This window comes from Carassius carassius, chromosome 2 (genome assembly GCF_963082965.1).
Source record: "Carassius carassius chromosome 2, fCarCar2.1, whole genome shotgun sequence".
Taxonomy (NCBI): domain Eukaryota; kingdom Metazoa; phylum Chordata; class Actinopteri; order Cypriniformes; family Cyprinidae; genus Carassius; species Carassius carassius.
Window position 1 is genome coordinate 15034490 of NC_081756.1, and position 27146 is coordinate 15061635.

The 27146-nt window shown below is 37.7% G+C and overlaps 1 protein-coding gene across 1 annotated transcript in view; it reads left to right on the forward strand.

Annotated features, from left to right (window-relative positions):
- The first annotated feature begins 13010 nt into the window (after positions 1 to 13010).
- LOC132104016 (trithorax group protein osa-like) overlaps positions 13011 to 27146 on the forward strand; it is a 68261-nt gene continuing 54125 nt past the window's right edge. The window contains exon 1 of the mRNA XM_059509178.1: positions 13011 to 13354. Coding sequence (XP_059365161.1) covers positions 13307 to 13354 — 48 coding nt within the window. The 5' untranslated portion in view covers positions 13011 to 13306. The remainder of the gene's footprint in view (positions 13355 to 27146) is intronic.

A 27146-nucleotide genomic window follows, 5' to 3' on the forward strand; every position in this document is an offset into this window, starting at 1 on the left:
AGAGCTCTATAATTTAATTTGTACTAGTAACAATTACGATTGTAGAGCTCGCTGAATTATAGAGCTCTGCAATTGTATTCTTACTAGTAACAACTGAATTAAAGAGCTCTATAATTCAGTTTTTACTAGTAACAATTCCAAATAGAGAGCTCTACAATTCATTTATTACTAGTAAGAATTCAATTGCAGAGCTCTGTAATTCAATTGTTACTAGTAATAATCCAATTGCAGAGCGCTACAATTCCACTTGAGAGCTCTCTAATTCAGTTGTTACTAGTAAAAACTGAATTATAGAGCTCTCTAATTGTAATTGTTACTAGTAAAAACTGAATTAGAGAGCTCTTTAATTCAATTCTTACTAGTAACAATTCTAATTACAGAGCTAAATAATTGTATTTTTACTAGTAGAAACTCCAGTACATGAGATGCAAAACAGATTGCAGATTTCCCGCCTACAAAAGTGCGTTTCAAAATAAAAGCCCTGTAGCGTGGTTCTAAAGTATCCTGAAATATTTAACAGACTTAGGTAACATATTAATCATGCTCACATTAAAGCAAAATTAAGATGATGCCTGAGATGAAAGCCTTTTGACAAACTTGATATTAAGGAGTATAAATTAATTTGAAATATTTACAGTGTTTAGTATTGTTATGCAATAATAGAATGATTGTGTTTGTTGTTTAGGAAAATAGAAAACATTAGGCCAAATAGTCTTAAACTTTTTTATAAATGGTTGCATGTGTTTGCTGTTAAGTAAAATGAACAAGAGAACAGTGAGGAATTCTGACTGTGCATTTAACTCTTTTATATATAAAAATATATATTATATATAATAACCTAGCCTATGAAAATAGTTGGCTAATGCCTTTGTAATAAATGCATTAAAAACTATCATATTGTATTATTTGTCTGATGATGTTCAATTATCAATCAATCCATCCATAACCAAGAGAATTACTAGACGATTTTCATTATCATTATTATTACAATCATCATTATCATAGATTTTGGCCTTTATCATAGACTTTGGCCTTTTCAGAACTTTATTATTATGATCATTATTATTATCAATATCATTATTATAATTATCATTACTATTACTACCATCATTATCATAGATTTTGGACTTTTATCATAGACTTTTCAGTGTCCCACATTAGGAAGCACCAGATTGTTTTTAGACAAGAGCACAAATATGTCTATAATTTCTTTTATGGATGTGTTATCTGCATTTTCTCTTTTTATTTTATTAGGAGACATCCTGGGGATTTTAAAATGGTATTGTGTTTGAATTTAATGTTTTGGCTACAAATCGCAGATATTGCAGACTGCTGCCCTGCCTCTCCACCGTGTACTTCGTCCATGTCGACTGCGGGCGCCAAAGTTTCCCACCTGCCTCTTTATATACCCCAGCTGAATATGCATAAGGCACGATTAGCATAATGATATGTCGCCGAATACAGAGCTCTGTAATGCAATTGTTACTAGTAAGAATTGCTTTTGTAGAGCTCTGTAATTCAATTTGAACTAGTAAGATTGCAATTACAGAGCTCTCTAATTCTAATTGTTACTAGTAAGAACTGAATTATGGAGCTCTGTAACTTAATTCTTACTAGTAACAATTCAATTAGAGAGCTCTGTAATTTAATTATAGAGCTCTATAATCAAATTGTTACTAGTAACAATTGAATTAGAGAGCTCTATAATTTAATTATTACTAGTAAGAACTGCGATTAGAGAGCTTTACAATTTAATTGTTACTAGTAACAATTATGCTTATAGAGCTCTGTAATTCAATTGTTACTAGTAACAATTAAATTAGAGAGCTCTGTAATTCAATTATAGAGCTCTGCAATTACACATATCTTTAAAGTGTATTTTTAATAGTAATAAATCAACTGAAGAGCTCTGTAATTCAATTGTTACTAGTAACAATTGAATTAAAGAGCTCTATAATTGTAATTGTTACTAGTAACAATTGAATTACAGAGCTCTATAATTAAAAATGAATGGAAGTCAATGGAGACATATGACTAGTAATAAATGAATTGTAGAGCTCTCTAATTGGAATTGTTACTAGTAACAATTGAATTAGAGAGCTCTATAATCATAATTGTTACTAGTAAAAATTTAATTATAGAGCTCTGTAATTGTAATTTTTACTAGTAACAATTTAATTGTAGAGCTCTATAATTGTTATTGTTACTAGTAAAAACCGAATTAGAGAGCTCTACAATCATAATTGTTACTAGTAAAAATTGAATTATAGAGCTCTATAATTGTAATTGTTACTAGTACAAATTAAATTATAGAGCTCTTTAATTTAATTGTTACTAGTAAAAATATAATTACGACGAGTAACGCTGGAACGTTTTTATGCTGAAACGGCCTTCCATACAGCCACATCAACTACATCAGCAGCCCCATCATTTTCTCCCTCCCCGCTTTCTATGTTGCTTCCCACAACATCAGCAGACACTGCATCAGGTCCTTTCTCCCCACTGCTCAAAAACTGCCGTCATCTCCGACAGCAGAACTCTCAGTAAGCATTGCATTGCCACTATCACTATCGTGCACTGTTTCTCTACTCGGCCCTGGCTCAGAATCATTTACTCTCTCAGGACACGCACGTCGAAAATTTAAATTTAAAAGACAAGTTCAACTCATCCAAATCGCTCTTTAAGATCATATATAACTACCGTCTGAAACACACTACATGCTTAACCCTTAGGGGACTAAGCCCTTTTTGGTCCGTTTTCTCTATTTTTACATTTTGGCTTATAAACCATATGTAATGATGATGGACCACCATGTATTTGGTATCGATGGATTCAGAAGACCCTAAGCTACCATAAGCATGCATGCAATATGTTTATAAAGGAAGTATGAGTGAAAAATTGTACAATAAACTAGAGAATTTCAAAAACGAAAATGAGATTTTTGTCATTTATTACTGAAAATCCTACCTCACACAACAAAAGTGAAAAGTTTTTGACCCAAAAATATATTTTTCAAACCCTTTGCTTGACAGAAATGGGTTAATGTTCAATCAAATGTGTAAAGAACAATTCAATAATTAACTTTATTTACAAACAGTCCTAGGCGTTTTTTCATTTTTGGGACTAAGCCCTTTTTGGTCTGTTTTCTCTATTTTTACATTTCGGCTTATAAACCATATGTAATGATGATGGACCACCATGTATTTGGTATCGATGGATTCAGAAGACCCTAAGCTACCATAAGCATGCATGCAATATGTTTATAAAGGAAGTATGAGTGAAAAATTGTACAATAAACTAGAGAATTTCAAAAACGAAAATGAGATTTTTTTTTGTCATTTATTACTGAAAAACACAATATAGAACAGTTTTTGAAAAAAAAAAATTTTTTTCAAACTCTTTGCTTGACAGAAATGTGTTATTGTTTAATCAAATGTGTAAAGAACAATTAAATAATTAACTTTTTTTACAAACAGTCCTAGGCATGCCAGTGAGCAAAGCAAGGCCAGGAGGTCTTGTTGTACACTTTGCTTGCCTTGCAGTGCTCACAGTACTTTCTGACATCTGCAGGCTTGTGTGCAGGGTTTGCTGGGTCCAAGGGACAATGGGTAGGGGTGTGCGGCGAGTTGTCCTGTCTGCATCCTGCATCAGAGCAAATACATAATCAAACTGGAAGCTTTTTTTGTGTCAAAATTCAATGTAGAAAAAATAACTCCTATAAACTCATGTAACCCTATGAAACTCCACTGTACACTAAAAACACATTTCACCTCTCTTGACCTGAGCAGTTTACTTAGTTGAGTAAGTCAGTCTATTGAAACAAATTTCACACCACTCTTGAACTGAGTTTACAGGGAAAGAGTAGTATGGTACACTAAAACAAATATTTCATGCCTCAATCGCTATCTGACTAAAAATCCAAAACATATACATACTCAAGATGTATGATATAATAAATTATAATGATAAAGAGGTTATTTGAAGTTACATACCAGTCCTCAAATGGATCTTCCCCATCCTGGTAAAATACTTCGTCATCTGTGTAAAAGCTGTCTGCTCCAGATTTCCCCTCGTCACTTTCCAGTAATTGTTCCAGAGCTTGTTCTGCCCTAGATCTTTTACTGCTTGCAATTTTGATAAAACAATTCTGTAATAATGCTATATCTCTCTTGAATTTATCTCTTTGTGCTCGCTAATACTCCGATCGTTCTCTGTAACACTCCGATCGCTTTCTGCTTTCTCCACCTCATGCTGATTCTCCGATCGGTTATTGATTACACCTGGCTGGAGGTCGTTTTACTATAGTCCAGCCCAGCTTTTACAAGGCTACAGCAGAGCTACAGAGTCCTCTGAATGGCTAGAATAAATCATGGTAACCTTCCTCTGATTGGGTTAGAAAAATATTCCTCCCAGCGGTTTTTACATTGGTTGTTGCGTGTTGAATCTGCCTAACATAATAGTTTTCATTGGCCTGTTTACGCAGTAGTATTGCGCAATAAGGGAAGCGTGTTTAATATACAAACTGGATACCGCTGTTTTCAGTGGAATCTGAGGAAGACGGCAAAAAAAACGCATCTCTCTAGCATTAATAGTTTTTGAGATAACTACACATTTGTAAAAGTATGCCATTTTGGGCGGTACCGCCCAATCCGTCCCCAGTTAAGCAGGGGCGATTTACAACCTAAAGGAATCCTTTTCATTTGGGATACGATTTTACCATGTCTAGACAATTCATTAATCAAAGTTTCATCTTTAATAAAAGGTGGCACATTGGATAATATTATCCTTTTTGCCGGCTGAACCAATGGCATTACCGGAGTGAAGGTGTCCTGAATCACTACTCCACTTTGAACTACACTGTTAACTTTCTCAATAGTATCAAGGAAGATAACAACAGCACTGTTCATTCGCGATGCAGAAATGATGCTGTCAAAGCCAACAGCTTTGCCTACAGCTAGGCTGCAATCCTGCGAGTTTTATCCCATGCAAGTACTCCTCGCTGCAGACTGTAGCGCGGCGACGTCACGTATGTACGTCACGTATGTACGTGACGTGTGTTTACTGCGCATGCGCAGTAACGTATATGTATTTACCGTAAATACGATTGTGCGCCGTACGCGCCGTACTGACTGTCATTAATGCGCATATCCAGGTTCATTCACTTCCGGATGTTCGTAAGGTATGGTGGATATGAGATATTGCTTTTGTTTTCTTAAAAATTTGCGTTTAAATTGCTTTTAATTGTAAGAATGCTTTGGTCATAATCATAGAGAGTGTCATTGCAAATGTGTGCGATTTCAAACACTTATGACATGTTTTATGATATAGTATTCGAATGCTGGTCTTTCAAAGTCTTATTTCGCCTAAAATGAACCATCAAAGATGTCTTAAAATAGAGCAGAAAGACCAGAAAAGCCATTGCCTTATGAAACAAAAATATATTGCAGTATATTGGAAAATATCATGTAATATATTAGGCATATATTCTTATATATGGGATTTAATATTTATTTTTCCAATATATTGAAATATATTGAAAGCGGCAATCATTTGCAATATATTATATGATATATGTATCATCAATATATTATTCAATGTATTCAAATATATAATATATTACAAATATATTACAATATATTTTAAGAAATATATTGGTAAATATATTTTCCTTTCGTAAGGGTTGATAGTTGCATGCATTGCAAAAAAAATAATATTTGTAATCTTTTTCATTAACATTATCAAAGATTAATAGATACTGTAACACATGTATTGTTCATTTTTAGTTCATGTTAATTAATACATTAACTAGTGTTTACCAATGAAACCTTATTGTAAAGTGTTCCCTCTTAAACTGACCTTCATATGTCTTAATATGACTTTTTGGGGACATTGTCAGTGAGAAGAAATTCAGAGAAGAGACTCACTTCATGTGGCTAGAGTCCTGTAATTATCTGTTTTTCTTTCTCTGACAGACTGTATACCCCTCAACTGTAAAATTTTCAAATTGAAAAAAACTTCAAACTTTCAAGGCCATGCTTTCTCAAGCCAAGCCAACCTAAATTTTGACTTGAGAAAATGTATTAATTTAGTTGATGTTAATGCTGGTTATAAATTAAATCTCTTAGGTAGTTTACAGACAAAGCAAATAACACTTTTTCTAACACCATGCTATAATATATTTAAAAATATATTTAAAATATTTTCCTTGTATGGCTCTTCTGCCTTTCTTCAAAATGATTTAATTTTGCTTTAGTGTTGTTTGTTCTTTTATGTAAATTAGGTGTCGTGAACTGGAGTGCATTGTCTGAACAATACAACCTGAGTTCCCGGGCGTCATGTTCTCTGACCCAGTGCCTCCGGTGCAGTGAGATATTTAAAGACTGTCCACCTGTGTGTGAGGAGTCGCAGGAGGAGAGTCCTGTGTGGGTTTTATCCATTCAAAGAATTTGAGGGCTACTGCTTGACTTATTGTTTTATCAGTGATGGAGGTGAATTTCAGATTTTTTTTTTCTTGTGCCATGTCTATAGTCTTAATTTATATTTGTATATACAATTATATTTTCTGTTTTGTTCTTTTAAATAAATAAAAAAAGATCACTGTCATAAGTTTGCTTTTTTTGGAGGCACCTTGCATAAAATGGGATGCAGACACTGAAAATATACTGTATGTAGTCAACTGAACTTAAAACTACTTTACTGGCTTAAATGTTTCACATGCAGAATTGCCAAAGCAAAAGAAAAATGTCCAAATTTATAGTTAAAAAATAGATGAACAAGAACCAAAAAAGAAAGATTAAAATAAGAAAGGCAGTGGTTTACACTTAGAGCAAATGGCTATAGATTCTATTTATACTATGTTAAAATAGCAGGATTTTCTGCTATTTATATTACTTATTGCAAATAGTGGCAATTATTTGCACCTCAGTATTGTAGTAGGGGAGAGCAGGGGCGAAAGTACCATTTTTTCAGAAAAACATCATTTTAAAAGATAATGTTGTAGACAGAGATATATGTCTGCTGTGGTCAGTAACTCATAAGTGTGGTCTATCAATACCAGGTGGTATTTTGTAGAAATGTAGAAAGCCTTCAGTATAATTTCAATTTGAACATAAGTTGCACATTGTTACTTTTGACCCAATCGGTTGGGACGAAAGTAACACACAGGTGGGTTAAAAGTAACACAACATTATAAGCTAGATTTATTTTCTGTTACTCTTATTTTTATTACGTACCTGACTATGACCTTGTAAATATGTAACTGCAAACATATTCTGTCTTTTTTTTTTTTTTTTAATTATTAAATTACATATTTATATTTTTATTTTAAATTTAAGTTTCATCAAATGTCTCAAAACCCGACTGTACAAACTTTATTTTTTTATTTTTTTTATTTCAGTGTATTTTTATAAAACATTTTTTCAACAGAATGAACAATATAATAATTAAATTACATTGGCATAATATAAATTCTAAACATAATGTAACAGTAGGCCTATTCATGTTTCCATCCAGTTGTTTTTATGCATAAATTCAAAATGTGCATTAAAACATCTGGAAACACTGCAAATGCATAGCTGGAGGTGTAAAAGCTAAGGTATGGCTAAAACCTAAATATAACTAAGGTAAATGCGAGGTAGGAGCTGCCCAGATGTTCCTCTATGTCCAGAAACGCTCTTTCATAAACATCTGGATAAAACCAGACCACTGTTTGTCTTTCTGACCATCACTCAGACATATTCTTTTGGTATAATATGACATAAACATTTTAATAAATGATGCAAGGGACAGAAATTCACAGAATAGCATGTACCGGAACAAAATAAATACTTCTTGTCACTGTAGCGGGACAAAAGTAACAACTTACTTTTGTCCCGACAGGAACTCCTGGCATTTAAACCGGATTTACTTTTATACTAAAAAACTTTGATAATACAAACTTTAGGATGTGTTAAAGCACTAAATAACCTGTAGATTGATCATTACGGTGACACATGAAACAAAAAAAACAACACAACTAAATAAAAAAATTTACCGCTTCAATAATTTACTTTTTGTACTCGAAAACAGTTTTACCGACCTAACTGCGGGAAATGATGAGGAAATCACGTGATATTTCTCAGCTCCGTCAAGGATTGAATGCTGAATATACCGTCATAGCTGGGAATGCAAATGCAGTAATAGGCTCTGAGAAAATCGCTTTGTTACTTTCGTCCCGCGTTACTTTCGCCCCGGTTCTCCCCTACATTATAAAACAGTATGCAATAATGAGTGTAAATTATAATTTTAATTCAAATTATTAAATGGATGCCAGCATATAAGGACAATGAAGCCCTCCCTCAAAACTGTTTGATTATTTCCTTCGTTTTTATTTAAAATAAATGTTTTTCTGATGTGATTTGAAATTTGAAAAGGTAGGGAAAAAAAGGCAGATTCGGACCGGATCGATTGCATCAAATTGTGAACAACACACGTTTTACCATCTGCTCTATTAGAGCCGACGACTGTACTTTATCTGTTTTAATTTTGACTAGCTCAATAACAAATATAAGGTGCCATTAAAGTGTAATATTACAAAATACACAGTAAAGTAAAGTGCAACAGAATGTTAATATATTGTAAGATACTACACAGATATTACAGAATAAACTTTAATTCCGTATAATTTTACCTCAGATGAAACATGGTTAAACATGGTTGTTTTCCCCGTCTTTTTTACACCTTAATGTTCTTTAATACTTTAACATTTTATTAGAGTTTTCTTTTAAGTATGCGCATCGTTTTAATGCACGCACGACCCGAAAACAACTAACGTCATCACGCAATGCAAATTACAAGCGCATGCGCGGTAAACACATACGTGACGTACGTACGTGACGTCACCGCGCTACAGTCTGCAGCGAAGGGTGTCTCATCCCATTCCTACGTGAAAGCTGCTCAAACTTTGTTTGGCTTGCACCCGCCATTGCCAACCAGCACAAAGCTGACTAACAACGTTTCACAAGACCAGGTCCTCCCTTCTGAAAATTCCTTACTACTTTTACAAACAATCTTTAAATCAGAAACGGTATAAAAGAGAAGAAAAAGCAAACTCCCTCGTACGCAGAGTAGACACTCTCACTCACACACGCTGACTCCGCCCACACACCCGCGACACACGCGCACAGAGAGAGAGAGAGATAGAGAGAGAGATGGTGAGGAGTCAGTTATTTTATGTTAGGTGTGTGTGAGTTTGTTCGTATGAGGGAGAGAGAGAGAGTATGTGTGAGAGAGAGAGTGTGTGTGTGAGAGAGAGAGAGAGAGAGAGAGAGAGAGAGAGAGAGAGAGAGAGAGGCTGCAGCCATGCATGGACTTCATATTAATCATTAACACAATGTTCCCGAAAGCTCCTGCCATACTAATACGGAAGATATTCATCTCTCTTTCTCGTTTCTTTTTATTGTTGCTAGACTATGATAATTCTAGTGGAATTTACTTCACTCTAAAAAGAAAAGGTGCTGAATAGCACTAAAGGTGGTTCTTTGGCTCGTAATCATAGGGGAACCACTTTAAGTGCCATATAGCACTTATCTTTAAAGGTGCTGTACAGCACCTTTGTCAAATGGTGCTATGTAGAACCATAAGAGGAGCTATAAAGCACCTTGATTGTTTACAATTTCTTCAACAAAAATGGTGCTCAACAGTGGTTCTTTTGCTCGTTATAGGGGAACCTCTTTTGGCATTATATATATATATATAATATTAAAATATAATAATAAAAAAAAATATATATATAATTTTATATATATTATAATTATATAACATATAATTTCTTTTATTGAACTTAATTTTTTTTGACACATTTTCACATTTTGTAAGTAGAAATTGAAACACGTTTTTAAACATAACTTCTCTCCTCACTCATTTTAGGCTAATTATTTGGGGCCTATATACCTACACAAATAACAAAGAGCAATTGATGAATATGAATATAGGTTTTTATTGAAGTTTGTGACATAATTTCGGTAAATATCTAAAAATTTCTGTGGTCAAAAAGTCTTGTGTGGAGGCCTTGATTGGATTAGTGCCTTTTGTTCAGGAAAATCACAGTATTTTAATGTCATTTTTCTAATCCTATCTATTACCAACTAAAGCTAAGACACTTAGGATATTAGAGAACTAATATCACTAAGAATTAGGGGCTTAACAGGTTATTTGCATGGCAGTGGTGCCATATAGCACCATATCCACCACAAAGAACCGCTGAAGAACCACTGAAGAATCAAACTGGGCTTGACAGGTTCTTTAAATGGTAGTGGTGCTATATAGCACCATATCCACCACAAAGAACCCCTGAAGAACCATTATTTTTTAGTGTGTTGCTTTTCTTAATATAGAAAGGGAAAATGGAAGGACTGACTTTGGCCAAGCAATGATTTATCCCATGACACATATAAAGATACATGTATAATCCTGCACACATAAATTAATTTTATTATTACAAATTATGTTTTAATAAATAATTTTTAATTAGAAATTATTTATTTTTTTAAATTAACATTCTGATAGAATGCTACTTGTGTTAACGCTTACCTGGGTATTTAGTACTCTATGGAACATAAAGCAGTACAGTGAATTTACCATGCTACATTGTCCTAAAAACTTGTAATGCCATAATAATTTTTTGTACATTGTGCTGCAGTGCTTATCTGCGTTCATGTGCATTGTGTGTGAATGCGCTATAGTATTACTTCAGCCCTCTAAGACTCCACTCAGCAATCATCAGCTTAATTGAATTCGCATGGCATCGAACGGAGAAAATATAACCAGTATTTTGCCTGAATCAGCTGTCCAGATGATGAATGATACAGAAAGGAAGAAAGAGAGAGAGTCATCTGTGTACACTGTACATCCATTTCACACATACTGCACATGTGTAGAGGAAAGAAATTAAGGGTGGAAAAAAGCCTAACACATAAACCAGCGAGGCTTTAACCTTCATGTCAGCCTAACTGGAAGGAGTGACATCACTGCATAAACACAAAGTTGATATAAGGAGCGTTCTTGTTTAGACTACTCACGTTGAGCAGCACTCTTTCTCTCTCTCTCCCTCTGGCCGTGTACGACATTGTGATAGCCTTAGTATGTATGAGTTGGAACACTCAACAATGTAGTTGGACACAGGAAGAAAAAAATGGGCTGGGTTAGAGGGTGAAGAAGAGGTTTAGCACATTTGTAACCTGATGCGTATGAAGAAGTTGCAGGGAGTGTCTGAATACTTGAGATTGCTATCACTCTGGGATTGCACTTTTTGTTTATGTGTGTGTGTGTGTGTGTGTGTGTGTGTGTGTGTGTGTGTGTGTGTGTGTGTGTGTGTGCGTGCGTGCGTGCGTTTGTGTGTGTGTGTGTGTGTGTAACCATATGCACTGCCATGAGAGTTGTGGCATTATATCTGAAGTACACACACAGAATGGCAATAAAGACAAGCATATACACTTGAAACTGTTTGGAACTGCTATCAAACCCTCTCACTCTAGGTTAGCGGCCATATCTTCCCAATGCTTGTCAAAACATGAAAAGTGATTAACTTTGTATTGTAGGCTTGTATTTGAATGAGCAGGGTGGTGGGGTGGGGGGTTTTTCCTCTCTGTGTGAGCATTGCATTGTGCGTGAAAGAGCTTGGGAGTGTGTGTGTGTGTGTGTGTGTGTGTGTGTGTGTGTGTGTGTGTGTGTGTGTGTGTGTGTGTGTGTGTGTTTGTGTGTGTGTGTGTGTGTGTGTGTGTGTGTGTGTGCTCTGTAACCTAAACTCTCCTGACTCCAGGTGCAAGCAGAGGATTAGAACACTCTTTCTGTTTGTGCCAGCCTTGATATGAGAGGGTTATATATATGTTCACTTATTTGATTATTTTTTAATAAGAGCTGGTGCAATGAGCAATTTTGGTTGTACTTTTGATATTTAATTCTTCACTTTTGGACAAAGCAATAGCCATTAAAGCAACTAAGACCTGATCCCTGGAACTGTCAAATAAAATATAAATCTTTGAAAGATACTCATAGCTTTGTTGGAGCCAATTTAACCAGATTTTCAAGGGAAGAACTGTATTATCCACTTTTTTTCTCAGATTTTTTCCCCCCCTGTGAAATAATCAGTAGACAGATAAACAATTTAAAAACAAAGTCTACAGTCAATGCTTTGTACTTTTTTGTATGTGTGTGTTTTAAGAATATTAATGTGTTGGTTTGTTTGCTTTTTTTCTACACCTTTCCAATGCAACCTATGTCTCAATTTAATTATGCATGGATGCATGGCCCTGACGTCAACAACAGGTTAAAGTTTACGTTCACCAGTTGAGACTGTTGAGAACCACTTCAATATATATTGCATAATTGTGCATACAACTGTGTGTGTGTGTGTGTGTGTGTGCTCTTGTTTTTGTGACATATCAGGACACAACTGTGTATAATGACATGGGTATGACATAGGTATTACAAGGAGAGGGTGACTTATGAGGACATAACCCATGTCCCCATTTTTCAAAACGCTTATAAATCATACAGAATGAGTTTTTTTTTTTTTTGGAGAAAGTCAAAATGGACAAAGTTTGCTGTGAGGGTTAGGTTTAGGGGTATGGTTGGTGAAGGCCGATAGAATATACAGTTTCTACAGTATAAAAACCATTACTCCTATGGGATGTCCCCACTTTTCACAAAAACAGTGTGTGTGTGTGTGTGTGTGTGTGTGTATGCACTTTTTATGATTAAATTAAGTAAATTGTTCAGTGACTCATCCATAACACACAAAAAGACCCTCGCTTCAACCTACAGAAAAAGGATTTAAAAGATTCGAGTAACAGGGATGAAGCAAAATCCCCACTGCTTCTGTGAAAAGCCCATTCGCGTGAGAGCACAGAGAATGTCCCTTTAAACGCAGACTGCGAGAGAAACATCGGCGTCTCCTCCTCTGTGACATCGCGCTGAGGAGCGTCCTATGGACTGTCTGACTCCGCCCACCAGCCAGGAAGCCACAGAGCTCTGTGATCGTAAGTGGCCGTGTAGAGCGAGAGCTGACACAGACGTTTGTGTTATTAGTCCCTGTTCAAGAGAATCAACATGACTGGCGCTTGAACGGAATGTCAGATTAGCTTTCATTTGGACGCAATCCTCATTCCTCGTTGTCAACGCGCACACAGCTGGGCGATAGCACGATTTCCAGACTTATATCAACAATCTTTTATTAGATTCCCAATCAGACTTTTCTGTATAAGACAGTTTACACATACTGAAACAAAGTGGATTTAACAGTGGCTACGTGGTTCACCCGCACTCCAAGATGCTTCTGGTCTCCCAGCGGCTAGACTCACCTCGCATGGACCCATTAGTGAGTTTATGAGTTTCATCTTATTGGATTGCTTTAAACGGTGGCTCGCTCCAATGTTACGATCATTTGGTGTTTACAACTAAACCCCTGTGTATTTCACGTTATCAGTACGCGCACCTCTTGCACCTCCACACTGGCTTTTTACGCAGCATTTGCCTTTTTATACTGTATCACATCTACTGTTATGCTTGGGGTTCACAGTGAAGTTTGGAACCTTGAGTGGAGAAATCCCAGTTTTCTGTGTGTTAGATAAGGCAGACATAGATTAGAAGACAAACTTGAAGACTGCACCACGTATTTAGGCACACATTCTGAAGTTCCATTTAGCCTACTGTATATATTTTGCTAGTATTTTTTATTGAATTATGAAGCAGTCATTCTGACTAGTCATATGACAAGTAAGACTGCTGTTTTAACATGAGAGAATGTTACTGGTAACAATTGAGCTAGATAGGAGATGATGTAGCTATTATCTTATCTTTTAAATACGCTGGATAGTATGCAATATAAACTAATAACTACTGCGAAATAAGTATTAGTCTCTTGTGGATAGTTGATATTTGTGTCACAGATCTCTATAGAATTCAGTGATTAAAATATACAGTTATTTGTCATTACTGTGATTGTGATTAGTAGCAGGGAAGTACTGGTTACGAATTTAATAGATTCATTACTGGAATAAGCAGGCTAGGCTACTTGTAGCTACTGATGAATAGGTCATTGTGATTGCTTGTTATTTAAAAAAATATATGTGTTAGTAACATGATTCATAAATACTAGTTAGTTGAAAGGTTTGACCATACACTCACAGTCTGCTATGAAAAACTCTGATTCAGGGAGAATAGCAGGTTGAAAGAGACTGGAGATCCTATCAGCGCAGTCGTTTAAACAGCTTCCATGCATGTTTTATCGATGCATGTAACGCAATTTGACGATTGATAAAACCTTTGTTTTTCATACATACGGCTGAAGGCAATATGGAGCCAGAGAGGTAAATGTGCCACACTGTTAAAGCAGCATGTGGTCTGCTTGTTGGAATGAAATAGCATTTATCAAACACTCTGCGGGGCTGCGCTCGCTAACAAAAGACTGAGAACTGGGGACTTGGATGAGAGCGCGGCTCTGGGGCTGCAGGCGCTTGTGTAAATCATCTCAGAATGAGCGATAATGTGAGTTTTCACTGTCGGAATCGCGACTGCGTTTAAGCCTTGTGGTTAACAGTTAATGTGGATAGCTGAGAGATAAGAGAGACAGACGGTGGCTGAAATACAGGACAGGACTGCCAGTGTGTCCAGGATTAAGCAGAGCTAGCAGAATACGTAATGGGATTATTAAAGTAGCGGAGGGCTCGTTCACTATCAGAAGAAGAAAGACTAAGGCAGCTTGCATCACTCATTTTCAGATAAGCATGCGAAGAGTGTCTCTGTCTGTCTGTTTTAGAACACGCTTGAGATCCCATGTACTAAATCAGCTTCTTGCAGATCAATAAACTAAAAGGGAACGTTCAATGACGCGACTGATTCACGCGCTGTCCCCCTTCCCATTGGCTTTGTCACGGATTTGCCCAAATACATTTCCGAGAGCTATTATTGTATTTTACAGCATGTTTACCCCGGATGGACAGTCCCATCTTCTCAGTATCATAAGTTTCCCTTAGTTGAAGAGGGAGTTTCCTCGGATCGTTTTCTGTAACATTTGACAAGCGGTAGGCTAACTGATAGGAGAATAAAATATATATATATTTTTTGCCACGAATAAAATTGATTATGAATAGAATATGAACAGAGTGCAATTTATTACACTAGGCATATATCAATCATTTTCGCGAGACTGTTTGTTGACATGACAGTCACTCATGTATTATTAATATACATTTTTCAGCGGTTCCCGCCCACCTAACCCCTTTGACCCCCAGCCCAGGTTTTCGATCTTTTGAGGTCATTAAGAGCAGGCAGGCAGCTCAGTGAATAAATGTTATTTTACGCAAGCCAAGCTAAGCCTGAGCCATAATAATTATATATATATATATATATATATATATATATATATATATATATATATATATATATATATAGCAAAAATTCCTAATTATTATTGTATTGTAAGTTTATCTTCTAATTATTATTATTAAAATATATAATACTTTCAAATAAATAAATCTGTGTTCAATAATATTTATATTTATTAAATATAAATGAATATTTTATTTCATTTTAAATGATAAATAAATATTTTACAATTCTGAGTCCCTCTGTGAGCGAGTTTTTCTGGAATCCAATACCACAGTTGTAGATTTCCCGCACCGGATATTCTGCTCCAGTCGATTTGAAGTGATCTGAGGCCAAATGAGTCAGTGCGCTTGGAAGCTGCTGCTGACGGATGAATAAAAGGGCCGGAGAGGAATGCGCGCGCTAGTTTTCGGATCTATTGCACGAACAGAGCGATTCACTGTTATGCTAGCCGCGCTCGTGAATACACTTGGATCTCACCTCAAAGTTAGGTTAAAGTTTAAAACAACACATCTAACTTTTATCTTACCGCCGTTTCTAGGATGAGATCACTGAGTCAGGGCTTGTGCGAAGGAATTTAACTCTGAGGCGTTTTTTTCTTTGTGAGTTCAAAAGCAGTCTTCAAAGAGCGAGACTCAGCACACCCTCATACCACAAACAGTCGCTCTGTCATTTTCCTGCGCTAACTAAGAATAGTTCTCAATGCATCACCTTGACTTACTTGTTGTTCCTTAGTGAGGACTGAGGAGACAAGGATGAAATTGTGCTGATTTGCAGGAGGAGCCATATGGTGGCTCGAGGAGATAGATCAGGAGAATGGAAGGGAGAGATGTAGATAGGGTGTTGAAGTGATTCCAATCCAGACAAAGAAGATAGTAAGGTTGTGCTGTCCTAGCCCAGATGTTTTTTCATGGTGGCTGATGGACATTTCTACCTCATTGTCATGAGCTTAGTTGTCAGAACCATTAAAAACCAGTGATATTGGACCCACTCACTTTTACCATTTAGCACAGATGTTTGTTCAACAGGGACTATTCTTGGAATTTCATTTTAGGTAGGCTCAGCCCCCAATGAGGGTATAATAATAATAATAATAATAAAAAAAGAAATGAATGAATTAAATAAGATGTTTGATTAATAAGGTAGGGTGGTATAGCCTACTAAACTTATTGCAATATTCCACTGTATTGCAGAGATGGGTTTAACATTTGAGTATTGAATTAGCCAAATACAAGTCTTCCTGATCTCACACACACACACACACACACCTGTTTACTGTACAAACATACACTTTTACTGTTTGCATTTCTAGTACAAACCTCTTTCTATGCTCAAGTACTGTCTGTCACACTGTCTTTAATCATTTCTGCGCATGAAGGGTAGTTAAATGCACTGTAATATGTTTATTGAAAGTTGAATTTTTAAATGAAAATAGCAACATGATCGTTTTATAAAGTATGCATTCACTTCATATGTGTTAAAGGGTTAGTTCACCCAAAAATGAAAATTAGCCTATAAATTCCTCACCCTCAAGTCATCCTAGGTGTATATGTCTTTCTCCTTTCTGACGAATCCAGTCAGATTTATATAACAAAATTGTCTTTGATTTTTCAAGCGATTTCATGGCTTTTAAAGGCATCATGTTGTCTGCGTTGCAGCATCGTATTACAGTTAAACTATGTTGTTATGACTGTTATCTGACATTTTTGCTAGACTAGTTAGCTAGCTACAGTACATCAGCTTGTTTAATCAAAACAACTTACTAGACATGTGTTGCTGTGCTCATTTTTGGGAAACTTTGTATGTGGCTAAAAAAGCAATTGTTTAATTAAAATATACCAGAATACCGCAAATGGCATCTACTCCAGTACAATTTTTCTGGAGTTGGACACACTCACATTTATGTTTTTATTTTTTTGCTTCCAACGCCCATGTTTATGCTCAGAATGAGCATGAGTACCAGGGTAATTGGAAGATAAATCAATGATTACTCATAAAATTACATTGATTGTGTGATTCCAACCTGGTCTCCTCAGAAAACGTTACCGTTTTATGAAGTGTTAGTAAACTTTGTGGTCTATAAGCACACATGCTTTTCATTAGTAGACCCATATCTAAATTAAAAAGTGTCCACATTAGTCATATATAAAAAACAAACAAACATTTTCATACATATTCAGAGGAACCCTGCCAGTTCCAGACCAGGTCTTTGGTACTGACTCTTTGCATAGAAAGGGAACTTAAAGAAAAAAAAGAATGAATGTGAGGAAAAATGCATGGGCCGTCCACCCATGAAGGGAAACCCTCATGTGTTCCTGCTATCACTCTGGCTTCCTGATTTAATGTCAGATGGCGAAAAGGACAGAGAGAACAAGCTAAGCTGACGAATGAGAGAAAAACTGTGTCACTGATCAGGCAAGACTTCACCAGGAAATAACAGTGTTGCCTAGGGATGAAAAACAAACAGGAGCACATACAGAATATTGGGTTGAGTAATTTCTGTTCCTGTCTCCAAAACTTTGCACAAAAACTTAGTCAGAGGTACTAGACTGTAGATCACTCACCTCAGAGCTTTGCCAGCTTAAAGTGACCCTCTCCGGAAACACCTGCGTCTCACTGACACGTGGAAGAAAGCTTACAAGCACCTAATTTTTGTCAGAAGTGAAAGCTAAGTCTGGCATAGCAGCGAATGAGAAGATGAAGTCTAAATGCATAAGCCCAAATAGTGTTGTCAAAAGTACCAATGTTGGAACCAGTCGGTACTGAAATTTAAAAAATGTGACTATACCAGCATTTCCAACTAGCATATTGAGCGCTGTTAACTCAGTAAGCCCCGCCCCTTTAGCTACTGTTGCTAACTCAGACAAAGAAACTGAGTTTTCTTTTTCATTGGGATTGGGGTTGAATGCTTAGGGATATTTTACTCTGTATTGTTTTGGTTTAGGAAATGGAATAAAATTAAATCCATTGCCCATCCTCTCAGGATACCTGGAATAAGTTTTACACATACTCCAGGCACATTGTTTTTCCATTTTTGTACCATAAACACCATCAAACCAGTGAAAGCTTCAGATTTTCCAATGTTTCTCTATGGCTAAAACCTAAAGTTGTCCGAGTTATGCAGCTGATGCTCAACTGCCAGTGGCTCATCTGTGTTCGAGGGGAGGGGCATAACGATAGGTCAGTTGGCCATTGTGTTCTCGAGCTCGACAGATATGTCTTAGATTGACTACTAAGATCGCTTCACATGCTTACACAGATACACACAGGAGCGTTTGTAAGCCACATCTATCAGTGGATCCCTAATATATCTGCTTATAGATGGATCAATTTATAGATGCGGTTTTCAAACACTCCCGTGTTTGTATATGTGTAAGTGTAACCCCTCTCTTCAGGGTCCTCACACCTCGTTCTTGTTCCGAATGGGTCTCCGACATGGGAGGTGGACACACAAACAAGGAGCCCAGCACTTACTCGCTGGCCTTCATTACATAAGCGCTCCATTAAGTGTGTGAATCGATGATCATTGAACCTATCACAGAAATATCTGTTGAGCACATGAAAACAATGGCCAATCAGAGGAAACACTAGCATTGTCACATTTTTAACATTTCAGTACCAACATCGGTACTTTTCACAACGCTAGCCCCAAATTATTAAATGAATTTGAGATCCAGAGCTTAGCAACGAGGAAATGTATGCTGCCTCTGGAGAAAACGTCAGGGGATATGAGGGCAACAATAAAAGAGACTGCTTACTTTACCTCTGACAGTCAGCTACTGTAAAGCCCCCTATGAACTCAGCATCTGTTATGGCTCGAGAGCCCAAAGGAACATCATTCATTTGGCACATCATTTTAGCTGCGTCAGCAACTAAAATGCTTTAAAAAGTTGCATACTCTCCACACACCGATTTGGAGCCGATTGCAGCCAAGTTTTTGTTTCCGTGCAAAAATGTGGGAAATTTATGACTTATTCCAGGCCTGTGAGTGGAGTCGTTCTTCTTCCTCTAGTTATTGCTTATTCATTGAGAGTGAATTATGCTAAAATGTTTTAGCAGTTTTTATGCTAGTTTTATTTGACACCAGGAAAAGGTGTCATTTGAACTTGCACCACCATATTTAGAGCTCGATAGCAAATCAGGGATTGATGTTAGAAAGTAAACTGTAACATACCCTAAAAACAGCTTCTGAAACCAGATGAAATTGCTGGTCTCTCAGTCTGGTTTTAAATGGGTCTAGATTTTTTCCTATTTCATTTATTACATATATTATATTTGTCCTATTCCAGCTAAACACCTGTTTGGCCAGGCTGGAAGACCCATTTTAAACCAGATATGACCAGCAAACGATCTTAGGTTGGGATAAGTGCTTTGTTTTCCAGCCACTATTTCTGTTTCACTGTGACTTTAAAAGGTTTTTAGTGAAGGAATTTAAATGAAAAAGGGAAGATCACTTGTGAAAACGTCAGGGGGAAAAGGCTAAACAAAACAATGAGAAATGGAAGTCTCCATGTACCCAGTGAATGACATCATGCCTACAAATTTGCTAGGACACCGTTTATTCAGGTTATTGTACTGCTCTGAGGGAACAGGGCAGTTGCCATGGTTAAGTAACTGTTTTGGTGTTAGTGTATATTTAGCATTCCATTTTGTCTCACTTTCATGAGTATTTCTCTAGTTTACATATAGAAAATCATTCAAGATCATCAAATTTCCTTCTCTTCTCTCATTATTAGACTTTGTTGCAACACTGTCTGTCTATAGTCTCACCAAGTGTAATACAGATCTTTGTTCGGCACCAGCAGTGGCTTCCCGCTTGCATCATCATTACACACTCAGACTGTAATGAACCTGTGGCTTCTTTTGGAGAATGTATGTTCTCAGGGTAGATGGGATATAGTTTGTTTTACCTTCCACTATAAGCCCTATAAATCGCTAGCAGTGATGAAATTAACTGCAACCATTCAGACATAAAGTGAGAATATTGAACAGTCAAGAAAGCATTCCCAGAACATAATTGTAAAAAGTGTGTGTGCTGTTGAAGAACGAGACATAAAATGTGTGCAGCTCCAAATTTCTGTATTGGATTGTAAATGAGTGTTCACTGTTCAGCACTTGGTCAATTAGCAACTTTTCATGTTTCAATTCTGTGCTGACCAGATTTTCTAATCTAATCTGTCTATCTAAACTGTGTCATCGGACTATCTGTTCTTTATAAGGATGTGAAAATTTTGGTATAAACCAGTCACTTTAAGCACACTATACCAATTTTTCAGTCCTTGCAATGCATTATGCAATGACAGATTGTACAATGTGATCTTAAAAAGAAAGACAGGGAAGATTGTGTGATGTTTCCAGCACTGTAGCCATTTAGCCACGGTTCAGTGTTGGCAAAAGCTGGTTGAACACACTGGATGAGAAACACTAGGACAGTTCATTGTAAAACAGCCAGTGTGTGTGCAATCATAAAAAACTGTGCAAAATTCATAAGTCCATGTGCATGTGAGTCATATCATCTGACACTGACAGAACTCTGTTGGAGGCTAAGATTCTTCACAAAGACCACTACTTAAGCCGCGTTCAGACTGCACGATTTTAGCCCAGTTTTCGGCTCGCCGACAGGTTTTGAGAAATCGCCGACAAATGCCCGAAATCACAGGCAAATGACATTCACGCAGTGTGAATGAGCAAAGATGCGACCTGAGAATATCGCAGATGAGTCGCCGATGCCCGTGAGATATTTGGCATGCTAAATATCTGGACCTGTCGGTGATTAAAAATCATGCTGTGTGAAAAGTGTTCTGACTGAAAACTACATTGGCGATGACCGACAGCCAATGAGAGAGCAATATACAGAGCAACAGGGAGTTCGGGGAGGGGTTATAGACCACACAATCCTTGTTCCTCGCGTCTTCCCAACCATTTCCTCCTTCATAATCTTCTTTTCTTTTTCTTGTTTTCGCTGCAAATCAGCGCACAGGCAATTCTTACTGCAATCATCTTGCGGGCGACCATTTTTAAAAATAATCCCAGTCTCACTAGAGAACTCCAGTCTTGCACGCGTGATATCGCGTTGTTTTCTTGTCACATCTCACGCGTGTTTGGTTGTGAAACGTAGTTTGCGTGCCAGACAGAGTTGTCGGCGATTCTTCCAAATGTAAAGTCATGCAGTGTGAAATCTTCTGTCGCCAATCCATCGTGCAGTGTGAACACAGCAGCGACTGAATGCTGGCCAAGATAGTCATGCAGTGTGAAAACAACAGTGACCCGACTACTTTGAAAATCGTGCAGTCTGAACTCGGCTTTAGTCATTGATCAGCGTCACACCAGGTGATCAAAGACTCATGAATTTGCACTTTGACAATAGAACGATTCCAGACAGCCAATATCACATATAGTGTGCATCAGGCTTAAGTCAACATGACGCCACAAGTGCAATCCATGTTACCTGACGTAATGTGACATACACTCACCTAAAGGTTGATTAGGAACACCTGTTCAATTTCTCATTAATGCAATTATCTAATCAACCAATCACATGGCAGTTGCTTCAATGCATTTAGGGGTGTGGTCCTGGTCAAGACAATCTCCTGAACTCCAAACTGAATGTAAGAATGGGAAAGAAAGGTGATTTAAGCAATTTTGAGCGTGGTATGGTTGTTGGTGCCAGACGGGCCAGTCTGAGTATTTCACAATCTGCTCAGTTACTGGGATTTTCATGCACAACCATTTCTAGGGTTTACAAAGAATGGTGTGAAAAGGGAAAAACATCCAGTATGCGGCAGTCCTGTGGGTGAAAATGCCTTGTTGATGCTAGAGGTCAGAGGAGAATGGTCCGACTGATTCAAGCTGATAGAAGAGCAACTTTGACTGAAATAACCACTCGTTACAACCGAGGTATGCAGCAAAGCATTTGTGAAGCCACAACACGCACAACCTTGAGGGGGATGGACTACAACAGCAGAAGACCCCACCGGGTACCACTCATCTCCACTACAAATAGGAAAAAGGGGCTACAATTTGCACAAGCTCACCAAAATTGGACAGTTGTAAAAATGTTGCCTGGTCTGATGGGTCTTGATTTCTGTTGAGACATTCAGATGGTAGAGTCAGAATTTGGAGTAAACAGAATGAGAACATGGATCCATTATGCCTTGTTACCACTGTGCAGGCTGGTGGTGATGGTGTTATGGTGTGGGGGATGTTTTACTGAACTTTAGGCCCCTTAGTTCCAATTGGGCATCGTTTAAATGCCACGGCCTACCTGAGCATTGTTTCTGACCATGTCCATCCCTTTATGACCACCATGTACCCATCCTCTGATGCCCTTCTTCCAGCAGGATAATGCACCATGTCACAAAGCTCAAATAATTTCAAATTGGTTTCTTGAACATGACAATGAGTTCACTGTACTAAAATGGCCCCCACGGTCACCAGATCTCAACCCAATAGAGCATCTTTGGGATGTGGTGGAACGGGAGCTTCATGCCCTGGATGTGCATCCCACAAATCTCCATCAACTGCAAGATGCTATCCTATCAATATGGGCCAACATTTCTAAAGAATGCTTTCAGCACCTTGTTGAATTAATGCCACGTAGAATTAAGGCAGTTCTGAAGGCGAAAGGAGGTCAAACACATTAGTATGGTGTTCCTAATTATTCTTTAGGTGAGTGTATTTCTGAGTTAAACTGGATTGTCAGTGAGACAAAAAATGCAGAGTGGGAATTGTGCTTGGAGGAGATGAATTGAAAAGTATGAGGGTTTGGTGTTGTCATCTGAAAAGTAAAGACCACAAACATGTTAAGAATGTAAACAGGGTCAGTTTTGATTTTATTTTGGTTTTTAGAGAAACTTGAACAACCTCAGTGGGTGTTCTTCCAAGGGTGCAGCTGAACACAGATGTGACTGAAGATTAATCAGTAATGTGACTCACAGGAAACTTCAAAGAGCCCATGTTGCAACAAAAGAACAAGTAAATATTTCTTGGTTGAACGTGCGTACAACGTGATGAATGGTCCTCCAAGACAGCAAACATGCCCACAAGAATGCACATGCATGCGAACGGCCGCAATTTCTTCTGCTGCCCAAAGTAAAAATACCCAGAATTCCTGGCACTTCATAAGGCACTTATTCCCAGAAGCAGTTGTCTTAGTAACCTTGGCAGTTTTTCATAAGTGCGATCTTTTTCCTACTTCTTTCTAAGGGATACAAATGGAATGGGGTGTAAATTATTAATTAGTGGAGATGGTAGGGGAAGGATTTTATTTATTCATACACAAAGACATTTTTATCTATGTTTGTAATGAAAGAAACAAAGTAATGTATGTGAAATGAAAATGATCTATGCCTGTGTGCATAGGTTATTGTGGTAACAATCTATCAGGTAACAGTGTTGAATAAGTAAGTATTATGGGTTGTCTTCTGTATTGTTTCATTGTTGTCTAGTTTGCGAGTGGTATTCTAGGTCACTCCCTCCTCCCTTGTGTCATCCATTAACAGAGCCTGTGTGTGTGTGGGTCTTCGTTTGATCACAAGTGTGTGCTTGCAACTTTCATGTAGTTCCTTTTCGTGAAGATTGATAGACACCTATTTTTCTCAGTTTTTTCATTGTTCCTCTAATGTTCATTAAATACACCCACATATATTTTCTTTTTCTTTTCATTGCCTTCCTTCTGTCCTTCCTTTTATTATTTTATCCTCTTTTTTTGTCTCCATGTACATGTGTAAGTGGTGAGGTCAGTGAGAGTGCCACTATGGCAGTAGTAGGCCTATGCCTGAACACAAGTGTCTGTTTGCAAGCCCATAGTAATAGATTGTGGCACATGGTTCACTGTGTAACTTGTTTCAGACATAATGTTTTACCATGGTTTGCCCAGTGATTCAGGTTACAAACACATACAGGTGTATCCAGCCATCCCCATAAACTATTTAAAAGAACACACATTGAGATGGGAATCAGTAGACTTTTGTGAAATCTGTGTCACTTTCTTCAAAGTTTCCATGTGGAATGGTAAAAAAAAAATTTTTTATTATTGTTTCAAGAAACTAAACAAGAAAAGTAGAAGAGACTATTGTATTAGAGCCAAGTTATACTTTGCATTTGATTTAATTGGCTACAAATGTGCCAACAATTCTAGATAAAGAATGCACTATCATGGGAAATCCTATAGACAGAGAATAAGAGCAATAGACAAATTGTTTATTGTTGCAGTCATTTACATTCGAGACACTCTGCACACATCACTATGTCTCTGTGGTTCTTGTGTTTTTTTTAATCCACTGTTTAGTTATTTTTAGACAACATGAGAACTGAGATCAAGATGCTCATTTTGGTGGAGGGGCAAGCTCATGTCGTACTGTGATTGCATGTCAGCAATGACAGGAAAGTCAGAGCGAGGGAAGAAACAGAAAGAGCGCGTGTGTGTGTGTGTGTGTGTGTGTGTGTGAGTGTGAGTGTGTATGAGAGAGAGAGAGAATGGGAGAGATAATGAATCATTCACTACAAAAGCCATTTAAAAATCAGTCATACTTGTCTGACCCTCTTCCCTCTTCTGTATCCTTCAGCCATTACCAGAATATTAAAACAAACTCCGAAGCAAGCTGAGAATTCCTTCTAGGCCGGGTAAAATGAATGTAACTCTGATTGCATGTATGGAAGTGTCTGCATATACTGCAAGTGGTGGTTAGAGGGGTTTTATAAGTATCTTAACCTGTCAGACTGTTGTGAATAGAGAGGACAATAAGTTAGTCATGCACTTTTCTCCCTGCTTATTTTTCCATCCCTTACTTCATCTCATTTTCTCATGCACACCCTAAAGTGTTTTGAAGGGGTTGCTCTAATGGCTTCAATCACAGTTTGGCCCAGATTTCCTAAACCCCGGAGAGCTCTGAGATGAATTAAATCGCTAAAGACCCTGCCTAAACCACAAAATAGGGCGAGACATCAAAGTGTAGGATTTCTTGTGCGTGTTATCGCTCTCACTTCTGAAATTACTGTATCTAAAAGTCAGCAGTGGTGTTTTGCAAGTTTTTAGGAATGAGGCAGCACTCGGTTTTATCTGCTATCAATTTGATGTGTTGCTCATGAAGAGTTTATCATTTGCTAAACATTCCCATAATTTGTGTCATAAGCTTGCGCGCAAAGAACTGCGTCAGCCCGGGAAAACAACCGCAGATGAGTTTCACTGTCAAATGTAAGATTGATAAAGGTGAAATTTCCTCGTTAGAAATGATTTCGCACTTATCTCCTCAGAGTCGGCTTTATTCTCTGCGAGTAGGAGGAACATATTTCTACCTCTCTCAGACGTCCAAATCAAACACGATGAAGGCTGGACGCTGGAGCTACTCTCCATTAGGACCAAATTCCACAGCTACAATGCAGCCAGGGAATCTTATTACTCTCTTTCTCTCTCTCCCTCTCCGTGATATTTGTTTAATTATTTTAATGGATTTTGAAGGGATTCTGCGGCAAGCATCAACAGTTATTCACTACTCTAGGCCTACATGTGCTTGACAGGACATCCACGAATCCTAACTAAACAGCTGGGGGAAGTCATGGCCTAATGGTTAGAGAGTCGGACTCCCAATCGAAAGGTTGTGAGTTCGAGTCCTGGGCTGGCAGGAATTGTAATAATAAAATAATTCATTACATTTATATAGCGCTTTTCTAGGCACTCAAAGCGCTTTACATAGACGGGGTATCTCCTCATCCACCACTAGTGTGCAGCATCCACCTGGATGATGCGACGGCAGCCATAGTGCGCCAGAACGCCCACCACACACCAGCTTACTGGTGGAGAGGAGACAGAGGGATGAAGCCAATCAGCGGATATGGGGATTGTTAGGAGGCCATGATGGTCGGAGGCCAATGGGCAAATTTAGGCAGGATGCCGAGGTCACACCTCTACTCTTTTCGAAAGACATCCTGGGATTTTTACTGACCACAGAGAGTCAGGACCTCGGTTTAACGTCTCATCCGAAGGACGGTTGTAGGTGGGGGGAGTGCATGTACAGTTCTCTCTCCACCTTCAATACCACGACTTAGGTGTCCTTGAGCAAGGCATCGAACCCCCAACTGCTCCCCGGGCGCCGCAGCATAAATGGCTGCCCACTGCTCCGGGTGTGTGTTCACAGTGTGTGTGTGTGTTCACTGCTCTGTGTGTGTGCACTTCGGATGGGTTAAATGCAGAGCACAAATTCTGAGTATGGGTCACCATATTTGGCTGAATGTCACTTCACTTGAGCTGTCTGAACTGAGTTGACATTGGGATGGGGGCTTTATTGACAGCTTTTTTCCCCCCCCAGAAGTTCAGGCAAGGTAGGGAAAGATTTTGAAAGTAATAAAGTGACAGAAAGTTATAGGTGAATGCTGAGGAGGAAGTCAGGTCTATCCTGCCTGCTTCACATTGAGGATTCAAAGTTGAATTGGCATGATAAATTAATGTTCTTAGGTTACACCAATATATCTGCCGATTAATTTCAGATTTTGGCCATTTTGAAATGATCATTTTATAGCATATAGCTATGTTACCATTCAAATGTTTGGGATCTTTTATTCTCACCAAGGCAGGTCATATGGTATTTTAAAGTGTCCTAATATTGTGTTGGAGTCTACAACAGGTTTAAATGCATCTAAGGTCAGAAAACATTGTAATTTTCTCAGAATATACATTTAATATTAGAGTAATTTGCCAATGAATAGGAAATGATTCGTTCAAACCCCTCCCTTCCTCAAGCCTACTCTGCTCTGATTGGTCAGCTGGACAAGCCTGTTGTGATTGG